This window comes from Phoenix dactylifera, chromosome 10 (genome assembly GCF_009389715.1).
Source record: "Phoenix dactylifera cultivar Barhee BC4 chromosome 10, palm_55x_up_171113_PBpolish2nd_filt_p, whole genome shotgun sequence".
Taxonomy (NCBI): domain Eukaryota; kingdom Viridiplantae; phylum Streptophyta; class Magnoliopsida; order Arecales; family Arecaceae; genus Phoenix; species Phoenix dactylifera.
The window spans coordinates 2,985,995-3,000,805 of record NC_052401.1 but is presented as its reverse complement, the minus strand read 5'-3'; the positions used below and the strand labels follow the sequence as shown (position 1 = coordinate 3,000,805).

The window sequence follows — 14,811 nt, the reverse complement described above, 5'->3', positions numbered from 1 at the left end:
TCCTCTCAACCAACTACATGATTGTAATTGAAGTCACTGATTTCCATTTTTATTTTAGAGTCCCACTTTCTCTAACCAAACATGCCCTTTATTTCGTTGCATGCATAATGTGAGAACAATATTCTAATATATGTTGTTGAGTATCAAAATTCTCCTTTGCTCAAACAGCATTTCTATCATATATTATCAATTTTCTTTTCAGGCTTCAACCAAGAACAGAGAACATATTTGACAACCAAAGCTTGCATAATTGCAGTACGTGCAAAATTCCACATAAGTTGAATACATACACATCAATTATGCCAACCTTCCCACCGAAAAGTCCACTTACTTGAATTTTTAGTTTTTCACATGTTGCCAGGTTTGCAAAATGCTTAACCATGATATTAAATAATAATTTCCCATGAACATTTCAACCTTGTTTGTGGCAACTTGGGAGGATTATCTGCTTGACTCGAGGAAAGGGAAAGACAACTTAGCATTCCATCCTTCATCTGCTTTCGAATCGAACAATCCAGAAAGACCATGGAAAACAGTAAGCCCACTTCATTCTTTCTGAGACTTAACTGCAATATTTACAAAATTATCTACTACAATCATGAAACTTACAGTCCAGTGTCATTAGTATCAACTAAGTAATCAACTATCTTGGTGTAAAGTCAGCCATCTGTGATAAATTGATAACAAGATGCTACTTTGAAGGCTAAATTTAACTAGGCAAGCACATCAGATGGGCCTTGCAGAATATTGAAAATCCCAAGAAAGAACCACCTGACAACCATGCCAGCCCAAGTGAATGTGGATTGAGACTGAAATGGCACCCCAGTGAATGCAGAAGCAACAAAAGATACTTATATTCCACAATGACATGAAAGAATTTTGTGAAATAGTAAAAACAGAAGCATCTTCTTACAGATAAATAAGAGAAGCAAAAGACCAAGATATTGATAAAGACATAATTGCCACATATTGACATTCATGACTCATAAGAAAATGACAACACAGAATAAAATACTTTCAAGTTTTCTCATATATCTGCGTGTCAACATTCATGACTAATAAGAAAATGACAAAACAGAACAAAATACTTCTAAGTTTTTTCATGTGTATATCCCTACATTAATAACTAATAACAACATGGAAAAACAGAATAAAATACTTTTACATCTTTTCATGCATGCGTGTGGACGACATTAATGACTAATAAGAAAATGATAAAACAGAATGAAGTACTTTTAAGTTTTTTCATATGTCTATATATGGCTGCAACATTTATGACATAAGGAAATGACAAAACAGAATAAAACACCTTAGTTCTTTCATGTGTGTGTATGCGATTTTTTTCATGTGTGTTTATGTGACATTCTTGACTATTAAGAAAATGACAAAGCAAATAAAATATTTTTAAGTTTTTTTGGTGTGTGTATGTGCGTCTCATTATGCACAACATTCATGACTGATAAGAAAATAATAAAATAGAATAGTTATCAGAGGTCAAACTTAGATAGTGATTTCTGAGCAGGGACTCATTTTATCAGTTTACCTAAAAGAATGCAAAAAGAATATCCAGAGTGCAATTTGTAGTTGTAGCAATCAAAGGAACCATAACATCAACACATAGCTAAATGAAATTAAAGAAAGAAATCTTGCACCTTGCCCACGGATCATTTTCATCCCATAAATAATCGGCTTCAAGAACCATCTCAGCAAGAGCAACTCATTCCTCAGTCAAATCCACAGAATTATCCCTAAGTTCCATGTCAAAATTCCGAAGTGGAAGTCATTTCCACCATGGAAAAACCAATGAGATAAGATGGGCGATGCCAGGCATATGACAACACAAGGGCCAGTTTGCAAGATATTAAATACAGAACTTACAATACCTTGTACAATTGGTTCAGCTACTTTGGCAGCAACTGGATATCATGCAGCATCCTACAATCCTAGTGGCAAACTGATAGAACAAAAAGTGCTACTAATGATGACATGCTTAAATCACTAATAATAAAAGTGACATGGTACAGAGAAAAAAGGAAGTGCAACAGCATAATGCTGGATTACCTCACCACTGATCAATAATGGGTTCCCTACCTCATCAATAATGGCTGAGTCGATTTCATCTGCAACTGCAAAATGGCATGGCTTTGCCCTGTTTTATATTAACTGGTTTGCTAGTAATCATAGAAAGAAAGAATTATAACTTATATGATGCTTGAAAATGCAACATTTCATAAAAAGCTTCTCTCTGTTTCCAGATAGACTATCCTGGAAGTAATCACAGCCAAGTTCCTGCAGGAGATGTACAGTTGCGAAGAAAGAATTTAATCCATTGCCTGGACTCCAACTGAAGTCAAGCACTATTATTTCTAAGGTAAAAAAGCCTAGTTAAATCAATGACCTCTACTTTAAGCAGAAAGTACCAACAAATCGAGCCTTCCCGAGTTCTAAAAGACCACAAGGCAGGATGATCGCAACATACAGATATGATCAAAATTCTCTCTATTAGCAATTTGAAAATAGATTAAAAGCAATGGTAAGAAAGAACTATGTGTTTAGCAATTTACCAAGGAGTTAGTGTATGCTATGTCACAGCTATAGTTGGATCTGCGCTCATCAGCTGTCATGTCCCACTATGAATGCAAGTAACATCAAAACAAGGCCAATAAATAGGTACTTTCCAACATAATGTAATCTAGGTAAAAGCTCAATGAATATAATGGATGTGGCTTTAGGTTAGAAGTCAAAACTAAAATAGAAAAATTCAAAAGTTTAGAACCTGTATGAGATCCACCGAAAGACCAAGAAAACGATGAATGCGGCCATCCATTCACCATGACTCTGACCCAAGTAATCATAAATAATCACCATTGTAAACAGAATAATTTGATTGCCAGGAATACAGAAGATCTTATGATCAAAATAACAATGATTACAGTATAATCTGGACACAATCAAAAAAAAAACTATAACTTCTGATACACTACTTTATACATCATTATTAAATAAAACAGGTCGATACATTCTAGAACATAGACCTTACTAGGTTAACATGAGACACAGATTTGCATCTCGTCCTACGTTAACTTCAAAGGACCACTATCATTATTATTATTATTAGTTGCTTTTGACAACTAAACAGAGTGAAACATTTATTACAGATGTATGTTATAAAGTTGCAGGGAAGATAGAATTCTTTTAACAAAATAAAAGTTCTGTTCCAATGACAAAATATCGATGCACTTATTACATTTATAACTTGTAAGAATATTTGTTGAACTCTGAGAACACTGTGCAGATTTATCATAAACACAACAGATAGTGTGGAGACTATTTAATGCTTTAAAATGAGAACAAATACTTGATTCAGCAGTTATCAAGACATTGTGTTTTTTTAACTGCGTCCATATCTGATTGATGCAGCAACTGTGCTAAATACATTAACACAATATATAACTAAGAGAAGTATTGAAATTCCATGAGATATTGAAGTTACACTATCAGGCATTTATACTCACTAATAGAAGAGCAGAGAGAAAATATTACTGGCTAAATAATTGCATTACAATTGGCTGAAATTTTTCATCATAAAACAAAAATTCAAAAGAACATCCTAAACATCTTAACAACAAAAATCCTTTTATGCAATCAAGTGTGCAATAAGGGACTTGTACATACCTCATTGCCTCAAGACTCAAGATTTTCTGTAAACACATATCGAAGAATCCATTGGCTGCAAGTACACCATGAACTCCATTTCCTGTGAGTGCATTGAGATATGCAGCTAGCATCAAAACAAGCATCTTTCCTTCACCCGTCTTCATCTCCACTATGCACCCACCATGGAACACAGCTCCACCAATGATCTTATCGCACCAAGCCATGAACACAGAAAACATAACAGAACCTGTTTACCATGTTATAACGAAATACCTGAACATCAAATGCCGCATCACCAGTTTCCATGTTGCAGCTTCTCGAACTACGGCAAATGCCTCCGTAGCCAAGAAGAAGAAGAAAAAGGGGGAAAACCTTCGAAGTTATGAACTTTAAACAAGAACAGAAAAAGGAGAAAGATATAAAAAGATAAAGAAAAGAGAGAATTCAAGGACCAACCTGCCTGCATATCAGAAAGCGTTTCCCGTTGACTCATCTGAGATTCTGAGGACGGAATTCCGCAGTCCTTCCCCTCAGCTGAAAGAGAATTACAATCAGGAACATCAAAAAACACAAGAAAAATAACCCGTGATCAAACCTTGTCTCCGATTCCATCACATTATTTTCCTTTCTCCACGATAAAGCAAAGCAGATAACCTGTTCGTCGGAAAGCCTCTGAAAGTGGAGCTCCAGAGCATCAACAGAATTCACAAGCCGGTGGTAACCCCGAACGACCCAACTATTTGGGCTCCAGAGATCTCTCCTCCTTCGCCGGAGGTGTTTCCCACCTCTTCCCAAGTTGGAAGCCGGAGACGGATGACGACACGTGTCATGGAGAGGGATCGAACGGTGGACTTTGACTGATATGATTTGCTCGTGATTCGTGAAGCGCCCCTCGTGTGTGGACACGCGTCGATTTTCTAATGGGAGTTACCGTGGTCCAGTGGGGACGGGGTAGTGTTAGTCCACCAACAGCGAGAATTTTAATGTATGAGCTGTCCTACACTCTTACAGCTAAGAGAGGGAACAAAGGAATGAAGGGTGGTGGTGGAAAGCTGAGCAAAGAGATGTGGCATGTGGAATGCCACATGATAAAAAAAGGGAAGCAATCTGGTTGGGGTATCAAAGGCAAGGTGGTGGCTACTCTCATGAAGTTGTAAACTTACATAAACCCAAAGTATGGATTATACTATTTTTTTTGAGAGGTTGCTTGATGATTTTAGTGCTCAATTTGCATGATCTGGTTGTGGAAGGAGACATGAGTGGATTTTGACATTGGCCTCAAACAAAAAGAAGGTAATGGGGATTGGTGGTTGATATTTAATAAAAGCTAATAAAATTACAGAGATACCTCTCCAAATTTAGGCTACTTATTCTTAGATCTAAAAGGTTTAAAAAATGTCAATTAGCTACAAAAATTTGAATTGCCTAACTGTCTATCTCTATTACGAAATGTTAACACGAGGATCACATGATAATTAATTTTTTATAAAATTTCAGAACTGTCCTTTCCACTAACTTAGCAAAGGGCTCTAATTTTATGTAGGGAGAGTAGCAATTTGATATCTATGATAGCGGATGAATAACCAAAGACAGAGTACTTTGAGATCTATGCAGCTAGATGGATGACAAAGGATGTGAGCACTTTTAAAATCTATACAAGTAGATAAATAATAAAGGATGGAACGATACTGTAACTTATAAGTTGTTGGTTACGATGGTAGGAAAAAATGGCAGATAGCAAGAATAACCAAAAGAAAGTGATAATATGAATTTTAACTTATCCAACTAGTATATCATTTGAATAAGTCTTGCTTTAAGCAAAATGAATTCTTTGTAATTGGTACGTCTCAAAAAAAATTATTATAGCATAATAAAATAATGGAGAGTAAAATATAAAATTATAGGGTGGGTCAGAATGATTCCTCTTTTTTTTATTGCTCTTCTTGTTCGAAAAAAATCAGCAAATGAGGATGGTATCCTAATGCTAATGATGAGAGGCTACAAAGGTCAATGGTGTCTCATTTTTTTTTAATATCACTAAGCTAGCAAATAAAGAAGGTTATTAATGTGAGTTTAGCATATTTTCATACCCCTTCTTCTTTGCAAATTTGTGCATGATTATATTAACTAATTTTCAAAAAATAGATGCATTGATTTTTTATTTTTGGTGAACCAGTTTCTCACTATACTCATCGGTGAGAGAGTTCAGCGCAATCACAAGACAAAACATGATCTAATATCTGCGGCACACGATCGCAAATATCCCAAGATACAAATCTAGAATGATGGGCTGCATAGGAGGTGACCCAGTCTGCAGCACTGTTCGCCTCCCGAAAAACATACGAAGTACGAAATTTATCTAACTCGTCTCCCATAGTCCAAATGTCTCGGAGTAGCGGGTGCAGGTCCGGCCTAGCCTACTAGTACCAAATCCAATCGACCACTGTGGATGAGTCACTCTTTAGAAGTATCCATCGAACACCCAGGTGTACTCTAGCATAACTAAGACCCTCCCAACCCGCGTGCAACTCCACCACAGAAACAGATCCATCAAAAGTGCGCCGACCTCCGGCCATGATCAGTCTAGAATCATGGTCTCGGATTACTATAAGCATCTAGCCCAACCAAGTAAAAGGGCAACAATGGGAGATGGCCTTCATATTAGGTTCAGTCAATCACAGCCTTATTCTAATAGCCTTAGCTTGGTTTTCTCCAACATGCAATAATTTTACCAACCACATGCATGCATCGATCAATCGCATATATTATCATCATGTACAATCTTAAAAAATCCTCCAAACAACTAGTGGCTCTCAGAATATACAATCTTAGTTGCCATTGAACTGAAGAAAATTTGAAACCTAGAAGAATAATTTTAGTTTCCATTAACCTGTTTCCTTCTCTCTCTCTCTCTCTCTCTTTTTAAGGCCGAATAGGTTAGTTCAGTTGTCAACCCCAAAATAGAGGTTAATTCATTAATTATCAGCTCCAGCCTTCCATGACGGAGCTTCATACACTACACCGTTGTATGTATACAATATAAAAGAGAAGCTAAAGAACAGAGTCGGTTAAAAGGCGAAAGAAAAGAAGGTCTAAACTTTGCCGCAGCGTAAAGGCGAATCTTCCCGAAGATTTCCTCACGCCAGCCCTTCTTCCAGCGCTCTCCCTCTCTACCCGGTATGCTCCTCTCCTTCTCCTTATCATGGTTTAATTTTCCGATTAATTATGGTTTTCTTTCAGTAATTTTCAAGAACCGTTGCAGAGAAGCAATGGTTCGTCGAAGTCTTTATTAAAAGAAAAAAAAATTGGTGTTTTTCTTTTTTTGTTGTTGTTATGGATGAACTACATGTTGGAAATTTTGATACCTCAGGGATTAAGTGCTTAACTCTGTGAAGCGCACGACTGATTAGTTTAAAAGTTCTACTTTTTTTGTTTTGTGGTGAGAATAACGATTAAGTTTGGAGAATTTGTAAGATTCCTTTGATGGCTCTGCATGTCGTAGTAAATACACGGGGGGTTCTTTTGCGTTGGAGGTGGCGCTTGAGTGCTACTGTTTTTGTGAGATTTCTCCTCTGATTAAACATAGTCCTGTTTTGATGAAAACAGTATGAACGTTGAGAGAACCTTTTGAGTGAATTTAGTGTCAGGAATGCTGTTTCTGCTGACTTCTTTGGCTTCATGATTCATGGCATCTTGGTCTGTTCCCTGGAGTGGCTATATCAAAAGGAAATTTCTGGATTCTTGGGTGATCAATATGCTCATGAGCTCTATCTGATGCTAAGATCGACAGGTTTAATACCTCAGGATTATTTCTCAAATGTGAAGGTTCAAAGAAATTGCTGTTCTAGCTTTGTCCTAGTTTTGGATTTGGATCGTCGAAGCTGTGTGAATGTTCAAGCATCACAGTTAAAAGATTAAATGGAAGATGTTTTCCTTTATGTGATGCATTATGGTTAGTCAACCAACAAAATCTCTCTTCTGAACATTTGTTGTTTACCCACAGTTGCTTAGCTCCCCTTTAGTTTTTCTAGTATTTCGGAGAAGTTATTCCATGACATTTTCTGCATCAATCCTTTGAGTTGGCTATAATATTGGATTCCTACACAACTGAAAGATCTCCATGCTAGTGGAATGCTGCTCATATGGGCAACTAGGCATTGACATCATGTTTGTGGTCTAAACTTTTTCATAAGTTTATTATAGGCATCAATAGGGAATAACTTCGATTAAATTTTGAATCATATTGACAATAGTTCAAATCTCATTTTGTGATTAGCTTTTAAGGAAAGAGAGATTTAGATCTAAAATAGTCTGGTTTTGAATCAAATTAGCAGAGTGCATTACCTGGCGTATGTATATATAAAGGGGCCTCAGGGGTATAATCTTAAGTAAAAGGTTCTTCTATAAGGTGGAAACTTGCTTGGAGGATCAAGAGATATTCAAAAGACTTGGTCTAGGGGAATAAAACTCACCTGCAGCTCATGTTGCTATCTAGATATATGGTATTGACTATGGCAAGATCTTCCCTAAGTGAAGATGGCCAATTTATATCCTTTGTTACTATAATTTGTGCTTGGTCTTTCATTAGAGTGAATTAAAAAGCAAAGAAAGTGCTTATTTTCCAATAAATCTCTCTGGGATCTTGGGACAGCATCTCACAGGATTTGTGCATGTCCTCTACAGTGCTTATTGCCTCAAGGATGCCAAGTACAGTATTATTGGTGCCCCTTTTACTTAGTCTAAGTAGTTAGACTCAATAACATGCGGTGCTACACATATCAGTTCCGATCATAGTTATGATGCTTCTCTCACAACTCACAAGACACTCCTTTTACAACGTGCTCATGATTGGTTATGGTGCTTCTACCACTTTCCATTAGATGAAGCTTGCTCCATCATGTATCTTGATTTTGCTTATCTTGAGGTAGTTACTACTACAAGAAGAATTCACCTTTAAACTAATCATCTGCGGTCTCTTCAATAATACACTTATAAAAGTAATATGAAACTCTTCATTTTTAGCTTTTGGTGATTACATAGCTTCATTCAAGCTTCATTACGTGTAGAGTAAGTTGGTGGGTTGTTTCCTTGTCCAGCCTGGCTGGATGTTATGCATGTTTGTCCTTGTGGTGATTGAATTTGTCATTGTTTCTTCTCCCACCACTCTGCAGCCTCCTCGATATAAACTAATACCATTTACTGCTACGGTCAATTCTATTCCTGACCTCCCTATTGAAGTTTCCAAGTCTTCATTAATGCTAACTAGTCTCGTGAACCTACTTATCAATGTTTTATTAGTGGCTTTGAAATTTTTCCTGGAGTTTGTTTCTCTTTGGAAGAGTAAGAAACAAGATATAATCCTTTCTTCAACAAATTGACTTGTGGTGGATAAAATTAATTTCCTAGCAGTGTTATTTCCAACTTCAGCCTTGCACACTCTTACATAGCAAATTGCAACTCATGAATAGACCGAACAGATTTATCTAGATTATCTCCTTGTATGCCAATTTTTTCCCCCACATGCTAAAAGCTCACAGAGTTCTTCCCCTAGACTTTGCTTTGTAAATAATAGTAATCTGATGGGTATATTCTTCTTCTGATTTGTTACAATGTGAAGGAAGGATGTAAAATTCAGGCATTGTATGTAGTTGTTTTATGCACAGATATATATTGTGTATGCAAATATAATATGTGAGTGTGATATTTAAGGGTTCTAATTCTATAAAAAAATGTTTTATGATCTTGTTTTGCCTGTCATTAGTAGTTTCTTGCATTATTGCTTCCACTCCAATGCCTGTTCCTCAAACTTGAAGAAAATATTTTATCTTCTAAACTCTCCTTTTCTGTATTGACAGGCTCTGGATGTAAAGATTCATTTAGGTCTTGGAGCTGACTAAATAAAATGAAGAAAGAATGATAGACTTGATATAAATAATATTGGATAAATACAAGGGCAAAATAAGAGGAGCTCAAATGAGATAATTTAGGAAAGGAAAGTTAATCCAAATATCAGAGGTGGTTTCCCCCTTTGGACTCCATGCAGAATGCAGCTATCTTTTAGGGCTGAAAGTGGGTCGGATAAAATCCGACCAGATCCGTGTTTGTTTCAGAAAAATGTAGGACTGAGATATAAAAATTTGTATCAGATCAGATTCAGATAGAATTTTTGGATACATATATGATTCCAACTTTTTTGGATTTGGATTCAGATATCCAATTACTTAATGTCTTAGTAAAAGAAAAACATCTATTTATCTTGATTTTCATAATCTCACATATATGCTTGCTAAAATCATAGAGAAGTAATTAAATTGCAACTCTTTCATTGTTTTATCTTTGTACTTCTATCATCTAATATTAGGCATTGTCATTGAACTTTATTATAACATCCATTTTGTAGCCAATTTCCCTCATATCCATTTTGTATCCAAAGTAATATCTGATTTATATCCAGTTCCATATGATTAATGGCTAATCTGTATCCCTATCCATTTAGAGAAATACAAATTTCCAAATTTGAGCATTCATTTAATATCCACACCTGTATTAATATCAACTGAGTCAATATTGTACGTGAATATGGATATACCAACATCTGATCCATATTCAATCCATTTTCAGCCCAACTATCTTTTCTTATTGCCACCTTTAGCTTTAATATATGCCATCAAATGACTTTAGGATACTCTGGTTAGGTTGTTGTTATTAGTTGTGTGATATTCACTCCAATGAATCTAACCATATTGCAAATATTTCAGTCACTTTTTAGTCCATAAATTTTTGTAGAATCAGTAGTAATCCAATTTCTTGAATTTTGACAGAGTCATGCAGCTATATCATCATCCATACTCAATGGACAGCCAGAAAGTGCGGCTAGCATTGGAAGAGAAAGGGATCGATTATACATCATACCATGTTAATCCTCTGACAGGAAAGAACATGGATGCCTCGTTCTTCCGCATGAACCCATCTGCAAAACTTCCTGTCTTCCAAAATGGTGCCCACATCATTTTTCAAGCCAGTGATATAATTCAGTCAGTTTCTTATGCTCCTCTACTCCAATATGTACTTTATCTTTTGCTACCACATGAGATTTATTATATAAGCCACTGTCTCTTAAGTAGCACATGACGTTATAGGTACATAGACAGACTCACAGTCTCTCTAAATGGTGAGGATAAACCCATTAGTAGTGAAGTTGTGGAATGGATGCACAAGATCGAAGGTTGGAGTTCCAAGATATTCACCCTCTCTCATGTCCCAGACAAGTATCGCCTATTTGTTTCCAAATTTGTTCGGCGCGTAGTGATTGCTCGCATGGCCGAAGCTCCAGATCTAGCCACTATGTATCATCTGAAACTTCTAGACGTCTATGATGCAGAAGACAAAGTGAAGGATCCTGATATTGTGAAACGGAGCGAGGAAAAACTGGCTGAGCTCCTTGATAATGCAGAAATGCAACTGAATGAGACAAAATATCTTGCTGGTGATGAATTCACCATGGCTGATTCGATGTTTATTCCAGTGCTGGCTCGTATAACTCTTCTAAATCTGGAAAAGAAGTACATAAATTGTAGGCCAAATATAGCAGAGTACTATAACTTGGTGAAGCACAGACCTAGTTACAAAGCGGTCATTGGTAAGTATTTCTCAGGATGGAGAAAGCACCGGACATTTATGAAGACCTTGTTCATTCTTGCCATAAGAAGCATGTTTAGAAGGTATTAGAGATTGGCACTACCAAGGGTTGTTTGGGAGAAACATCTGAAGGCTGCTGAATGAAGCACCGGACATTTATGAAGACCTTGTTCTTTCTTAGCATAAGAAGCATGTTTAGAAGGTACTCGAGATTGGTACTGCCAAGGGTTGTTTGGGAGAAGCATCTGAAGGCTACTGAATGAAGGAAAGAAATGTATAATAGAAGCAACTGCTGGAATATTAGTGAAACGTGTTCCTCTGATATTTTTTGAAGGAACTTTTTGAATAACAAACCAAGGGTGTTCTTGGTGAGATCAGATCCAGTTGGTTACATTGACTGGCTCTCTAGTAGATCGCATGGTTTGCTGCTTCTCTCTCCTTAAATTGTGTTCTTATCTTCCATGTACAAGAAAAGCCATCCTTTTGTACATTGATGTTTTTTCTTCTATCGCGAGATCCATCTCTTGTGAAGGTGGCAATAGTGTTGCCATGTATTTTCTTGAACTCTTTGTTTTTAAATGTATTGTCTAGATCTATAGTGCTTCATCTGAAATGAGTATTTAGTTGTTGCTATTTTCGCACCATGAACTTTACGTGTGCCCAACTGCTTTTGATAGTTCATGGAATCTATGGATTTTCTTGCTTCCTCAGGTACATGTGATATATATTGGTTGGTGGTCATTGGCAGCAGAGAGGTGCTTACCTCATGCCCAGGTACTAATTCATCCTACTCGCATCTAGTGAACTATATATCGTTTAAGTTCAGTTTGCTAATAATTTGACTCAACATTGTGAAATGATGCAAAGCCTCATTTATTTTTCAGCTATTAATCTGAAGTAATTTCTTTGCAGGTCACAAGACTGGCCTTGAATTCTTTCTATGCATACTAGAAAAACATGTTCACCTTTTATCCATTATTTAAGGCACAAGCTGGCTTTAATTTGGCATGGAACAGAAAAATTCCTTATGTTTCTTACATAGAATGCATAATGATAATCATGACAATAACCAATAATTTCTTGCTTTAGTAAATGGGACACCAACATCCTTCAGATTATGGATAACAGCCATAGAGCTGAGCATAAGCGATGCGAGCCTCCGATTGAAAGAAGAAACAAAGGCCACTTACATCCTGAATAAACGAGGCGATGGATGCACCATAGGGATTATGTCACTTGTAATTTAAGAATAACTCAGTAACAAGATGACATTATGGTGTTCTCCTAAGGAAAAATTCAAAAATTTATTATTTTATGGGATAAATTGGTTATATAACCCTTTTTTTTGTTTTATGATCATCTTGTCTTAATTATTCTTTAGCATTGTATCCTTCAATTAGTTGGGATAAAACAAAGTGGAGCATTTTCTAAATATGTTCATTGTCTTCTTTTTTCTTGATAGGAAAATTATGTTCTTACAGTTTGACATGTGTTTCTTGATGCTTTGTGAATTTGTACCACTTTTATTTAAATTTGAGATTGGCATCGTTGTTTCATGATTGCATCAAATTGGTATACATATGCAAAGCAAAAAACTAAGGAGATAGGCGAAAAGAGTCATTAACCAATTTTGGAAGACAAGGATAACAAAAGGAGCAAATAAAAGTTGTATATAATTTTGAAAAAAAGTTAATGTTATGGATATGATTAACCAATTTTGGTGATAGTTAACTAGACTCATTTGTCAGCTATCGCCAATCATCAAATTAACTCTAATTTTATTATAAATCATATGATCACCGATATCATACTATAGTTTGGTTGGACAATGGACAGGGGTAAGTAGTCCCCTATACATAACCAAAACCAATGTTCTTCTAACAGTCGTTGCCCTCTCCGTGTTGTTTATAATTTACACATCGCGGTTGTGCGAGAGGAAAGACGGCATCACTTGAACAGTGGACTTAACATGCAACGATGTTTCAGGGGCATTCGGATTTGTGTGCTTATCCTTGGAATTATTTGTGAAAATTACATTTGATGAGATGCAAGGGCCTTTCTGTTTAACTACGAGTTAATGAAAAAAAAAAAAAAATCTTCTAATTGAGGGTATTTGGCTCCTGAATTTTCTTATGCATGCGAAGATAAATGAAAAAAGATCATGTGTGTGCTTTCGGTGTTGTACTTCTCGAGCTTATTTCGGGAAGAAAGCCTGTCTGCACAGGTTGTTCAAAGGACCAAGAGAGCCTGGTCATATGGGTAGGTTCTTTGGTGCTTCTTCTATAATTAGTGCATCTTTTTCTTTCTTTTTTTTTGTTCAATAAAGAATGGCCTGAAGACTGGCTTTTGTTTAATCAGTGTATATATATGTGTATTCTATATATGTCTTTCATCTAGAGATTTGCCATACCATCTAGAGATGTGAGATCTTACTTTGTAGCTTGTTGATGGAGATGGTCCAACATCCTGTTTTCTCTGTAAATTAGTATAAAACCTTGAGAACTTATTACGGTATTCTGATGGCAGGCAAAGGCAATTCCACGAGATGGAAAAGTTAAGCAGCTGGTTGATCCATCTTTGGGCACTAAATATAGCGATGATCAATTGAAGCGGTTGATTCTGGCTGCTTCCCTCTGCATCAAAAGAGTTCCTCAGTCTAGTCCCAGCATAGCAACTCTAAGATCTCAATTACCTTCCACTTCTCATAATTCAGCTTTACTAGTCGTTCATCAAGTTTTGATTAATGTGTACTCTTTTGGTCTCTTGATGCGTGTGTAATGGGTGATCGTGTTGTTTCTCTTTTTTTTATTTTTTGGAAGTATTGTTGTTTCTCTTGTTTAATCCTTTTGTTAATTACAGGAGGATTTGGGATGAGAGAAGGCATGCTATGCCCTCCTCCTTTTCTCTTTTTAGTGCCATGGTCCTTTTTGTGATTGTTTTTGGCTAAAGCAGCCATTCATCTCTCCCCAGACGTTCTCAACCATAAGGGTGAGAAAATAATCGAAACCTCCTTCTTGATAATTTTTGCTCCTGCCATATTGTACAGGATTCTCAATTACATATGAAAATAAAAGAGAACAAAATGTTCCCAATCTTTGAAGAAATAAATAGGGAATTCAGTTGGAGGCAACTTCCAGTCAATTCTTAACATTTGTGGAACTTGCCTCGTAACTTGAAACACGCGAAGGACTAAGACAAAGCATCCATTAATTTTTGCAAACTTGGATGAACATCTCTGACGTGTTCAACTGGTGCAAACACCTCTCAAGAACCTGAATTCACTTAGCAGGCAGTAAGTTAAGTAATCAACGATTACTAGCAAATGGTATGGATCTTACGCCATATATATAGGCCTAAGAAGCTTATGAGGTTCTAAAGAATTCATGGCAATCCACAGAAGTAAAGCCAACTAAGTTCATTGTGGACGTGCAAATTTAATGATAGAAACGGATAATCAAATAAAAGAATTGAGAACATACCCAGGAGAAAGGAGCAAAGAAGAAACTAGTTGATGTA

The 14,811-nt window shown here is 36.3% G+C and overlaps 2 protein-coding genes across 15 annotated transcripts; one reads left to right on the top strand and one right to left on the bottom strand.

The window, feature by feature from the left end:
• Positions 1-214: 214 nt before the first annotated feature.
• On the bottom strand, positions 215-4,551 carry LOC103713808 (protein translocase subunit SecA-like). Of its 12 annotated transcripts, none has more exons than XR_005513614.1 (6): positions 4,312-4,551; positions 4,114-4,191; positions 2,777-3,904; positions 2,565-2,630; positions 1,884-2,289; positions 215-1,748 (listed from the first exon to the last, which is right to left on the bottom strand). XR_005513614.1 is itself a non-coding variant. In XM_026807218.2 (4 exons), the coding sequence occupies exons 2-4, from the start codon at positions 4,148-4,150 to the stop codon at positions 2,649-2,651; spliced, it is 456 nt and encodes a 151-aa protein (XP_026663019.1). In that variant the 5' UTR covers positions 4,151-4,191; positions 4,312-4,500; the 3' UTR covers positions 215-2,648. The 12 variants fall into 12 exon arrangements, 1 of the variants encoding a protein (XP_026663019.1); XR_003386909.2 differs by having other exon boundaries at positions 1,884-2,630; positions 2,777-2,838; positions 3,676-3,904; positions 4,312-4,502; XR_003386910.2 differs by having other exon boundaries at positions 2,565-3,904; positions 4,312-4,544.
• A 1,913-nt stretch (positions 4,552-6,464) lies between these two features.
• Positions 6,465-14,316, top strand: LOC103713807 (glutathione S-transferase TCHQD-like). 3 transcript variants are annotated; one of them, XM_026807217.2, is made up of 5 exons: positions 6,471-6,834; positions 10,479-10,691; positions 10,797-11,715; positions 12,007-12,069; positions 13,822-14,316. In XM_026807217.2, exons 2-3 carry the CDS (start codon positions 10,483-10,485, stop codon positions 11,383-11,385), a joined length of 798 nt encoding a protein of 265 aa, XP_026663018.1. In that variant the 5' UTR covers positions 6,471-6,834; positions 10,479-10,482; the 3' UTR covers positions 11,386-11,715; positions 12,007-12,069; positions 13,822-14,316. The 3 variants fall into 3 exon arrangements, with proteins under 3 accessions (XP_026663016.1, XP_026663018.1, XP_008799056.1); XM_008800834.4 differs by having other exon boundaries at positions 10,797-11,846; XM_026807215.2 differs by having other exon boundaries at positions 6,465-6,834; positions 10,481-10,691; positions 10,797-12,069; positions 13,822-14,207.
• The last annotated feature ends 495 nt before the right edge of the window (positions 14,317-14,811 follow it).

What these genes read in the sequence shown, in the direction of transcription:
- LOC103713808 (XM_026807218.2), bottom strand. Translation starts at nt 4,150, where the DNA reads ATGAGTCAACGGGAAACGCTTTCTGATATGCAGGCAG. An exon ending in GCTTTCTGATATGCAGGCAG is followed by an intron (nt 3,905 to 4,113) that starts GTTGGTCCTTGA and finishes CATGGTAAACAG; the next exon opens with GTTCTGTTATGTTTTCTGTG. An exon ending in TTGAGTCTTGAGGCAATGAG is followed by an intron (nt 2,839 to 3,675) that starts GTATGTACAAGT and finishes TACTTGGGTCAG; the next exon opens with AGTCATGGTGAATGGATGGC.
- LOC103713807 (XM_026807217.2), top strand. Translation starts at nt 10,483, where the DNA reads ATGCAGCTATATCATCATCCATACTCAATGGACAGCCAGAAAGTGCGG. An exon ending in CAAGCCAGTGATATAATTCA is followed by an intron (nt 10,692 to 10,796) that starts GTCAGTTTCTTA and finishes ATGACGTTATAG; the next exon opens with GTACATAGACAGACTCACAG.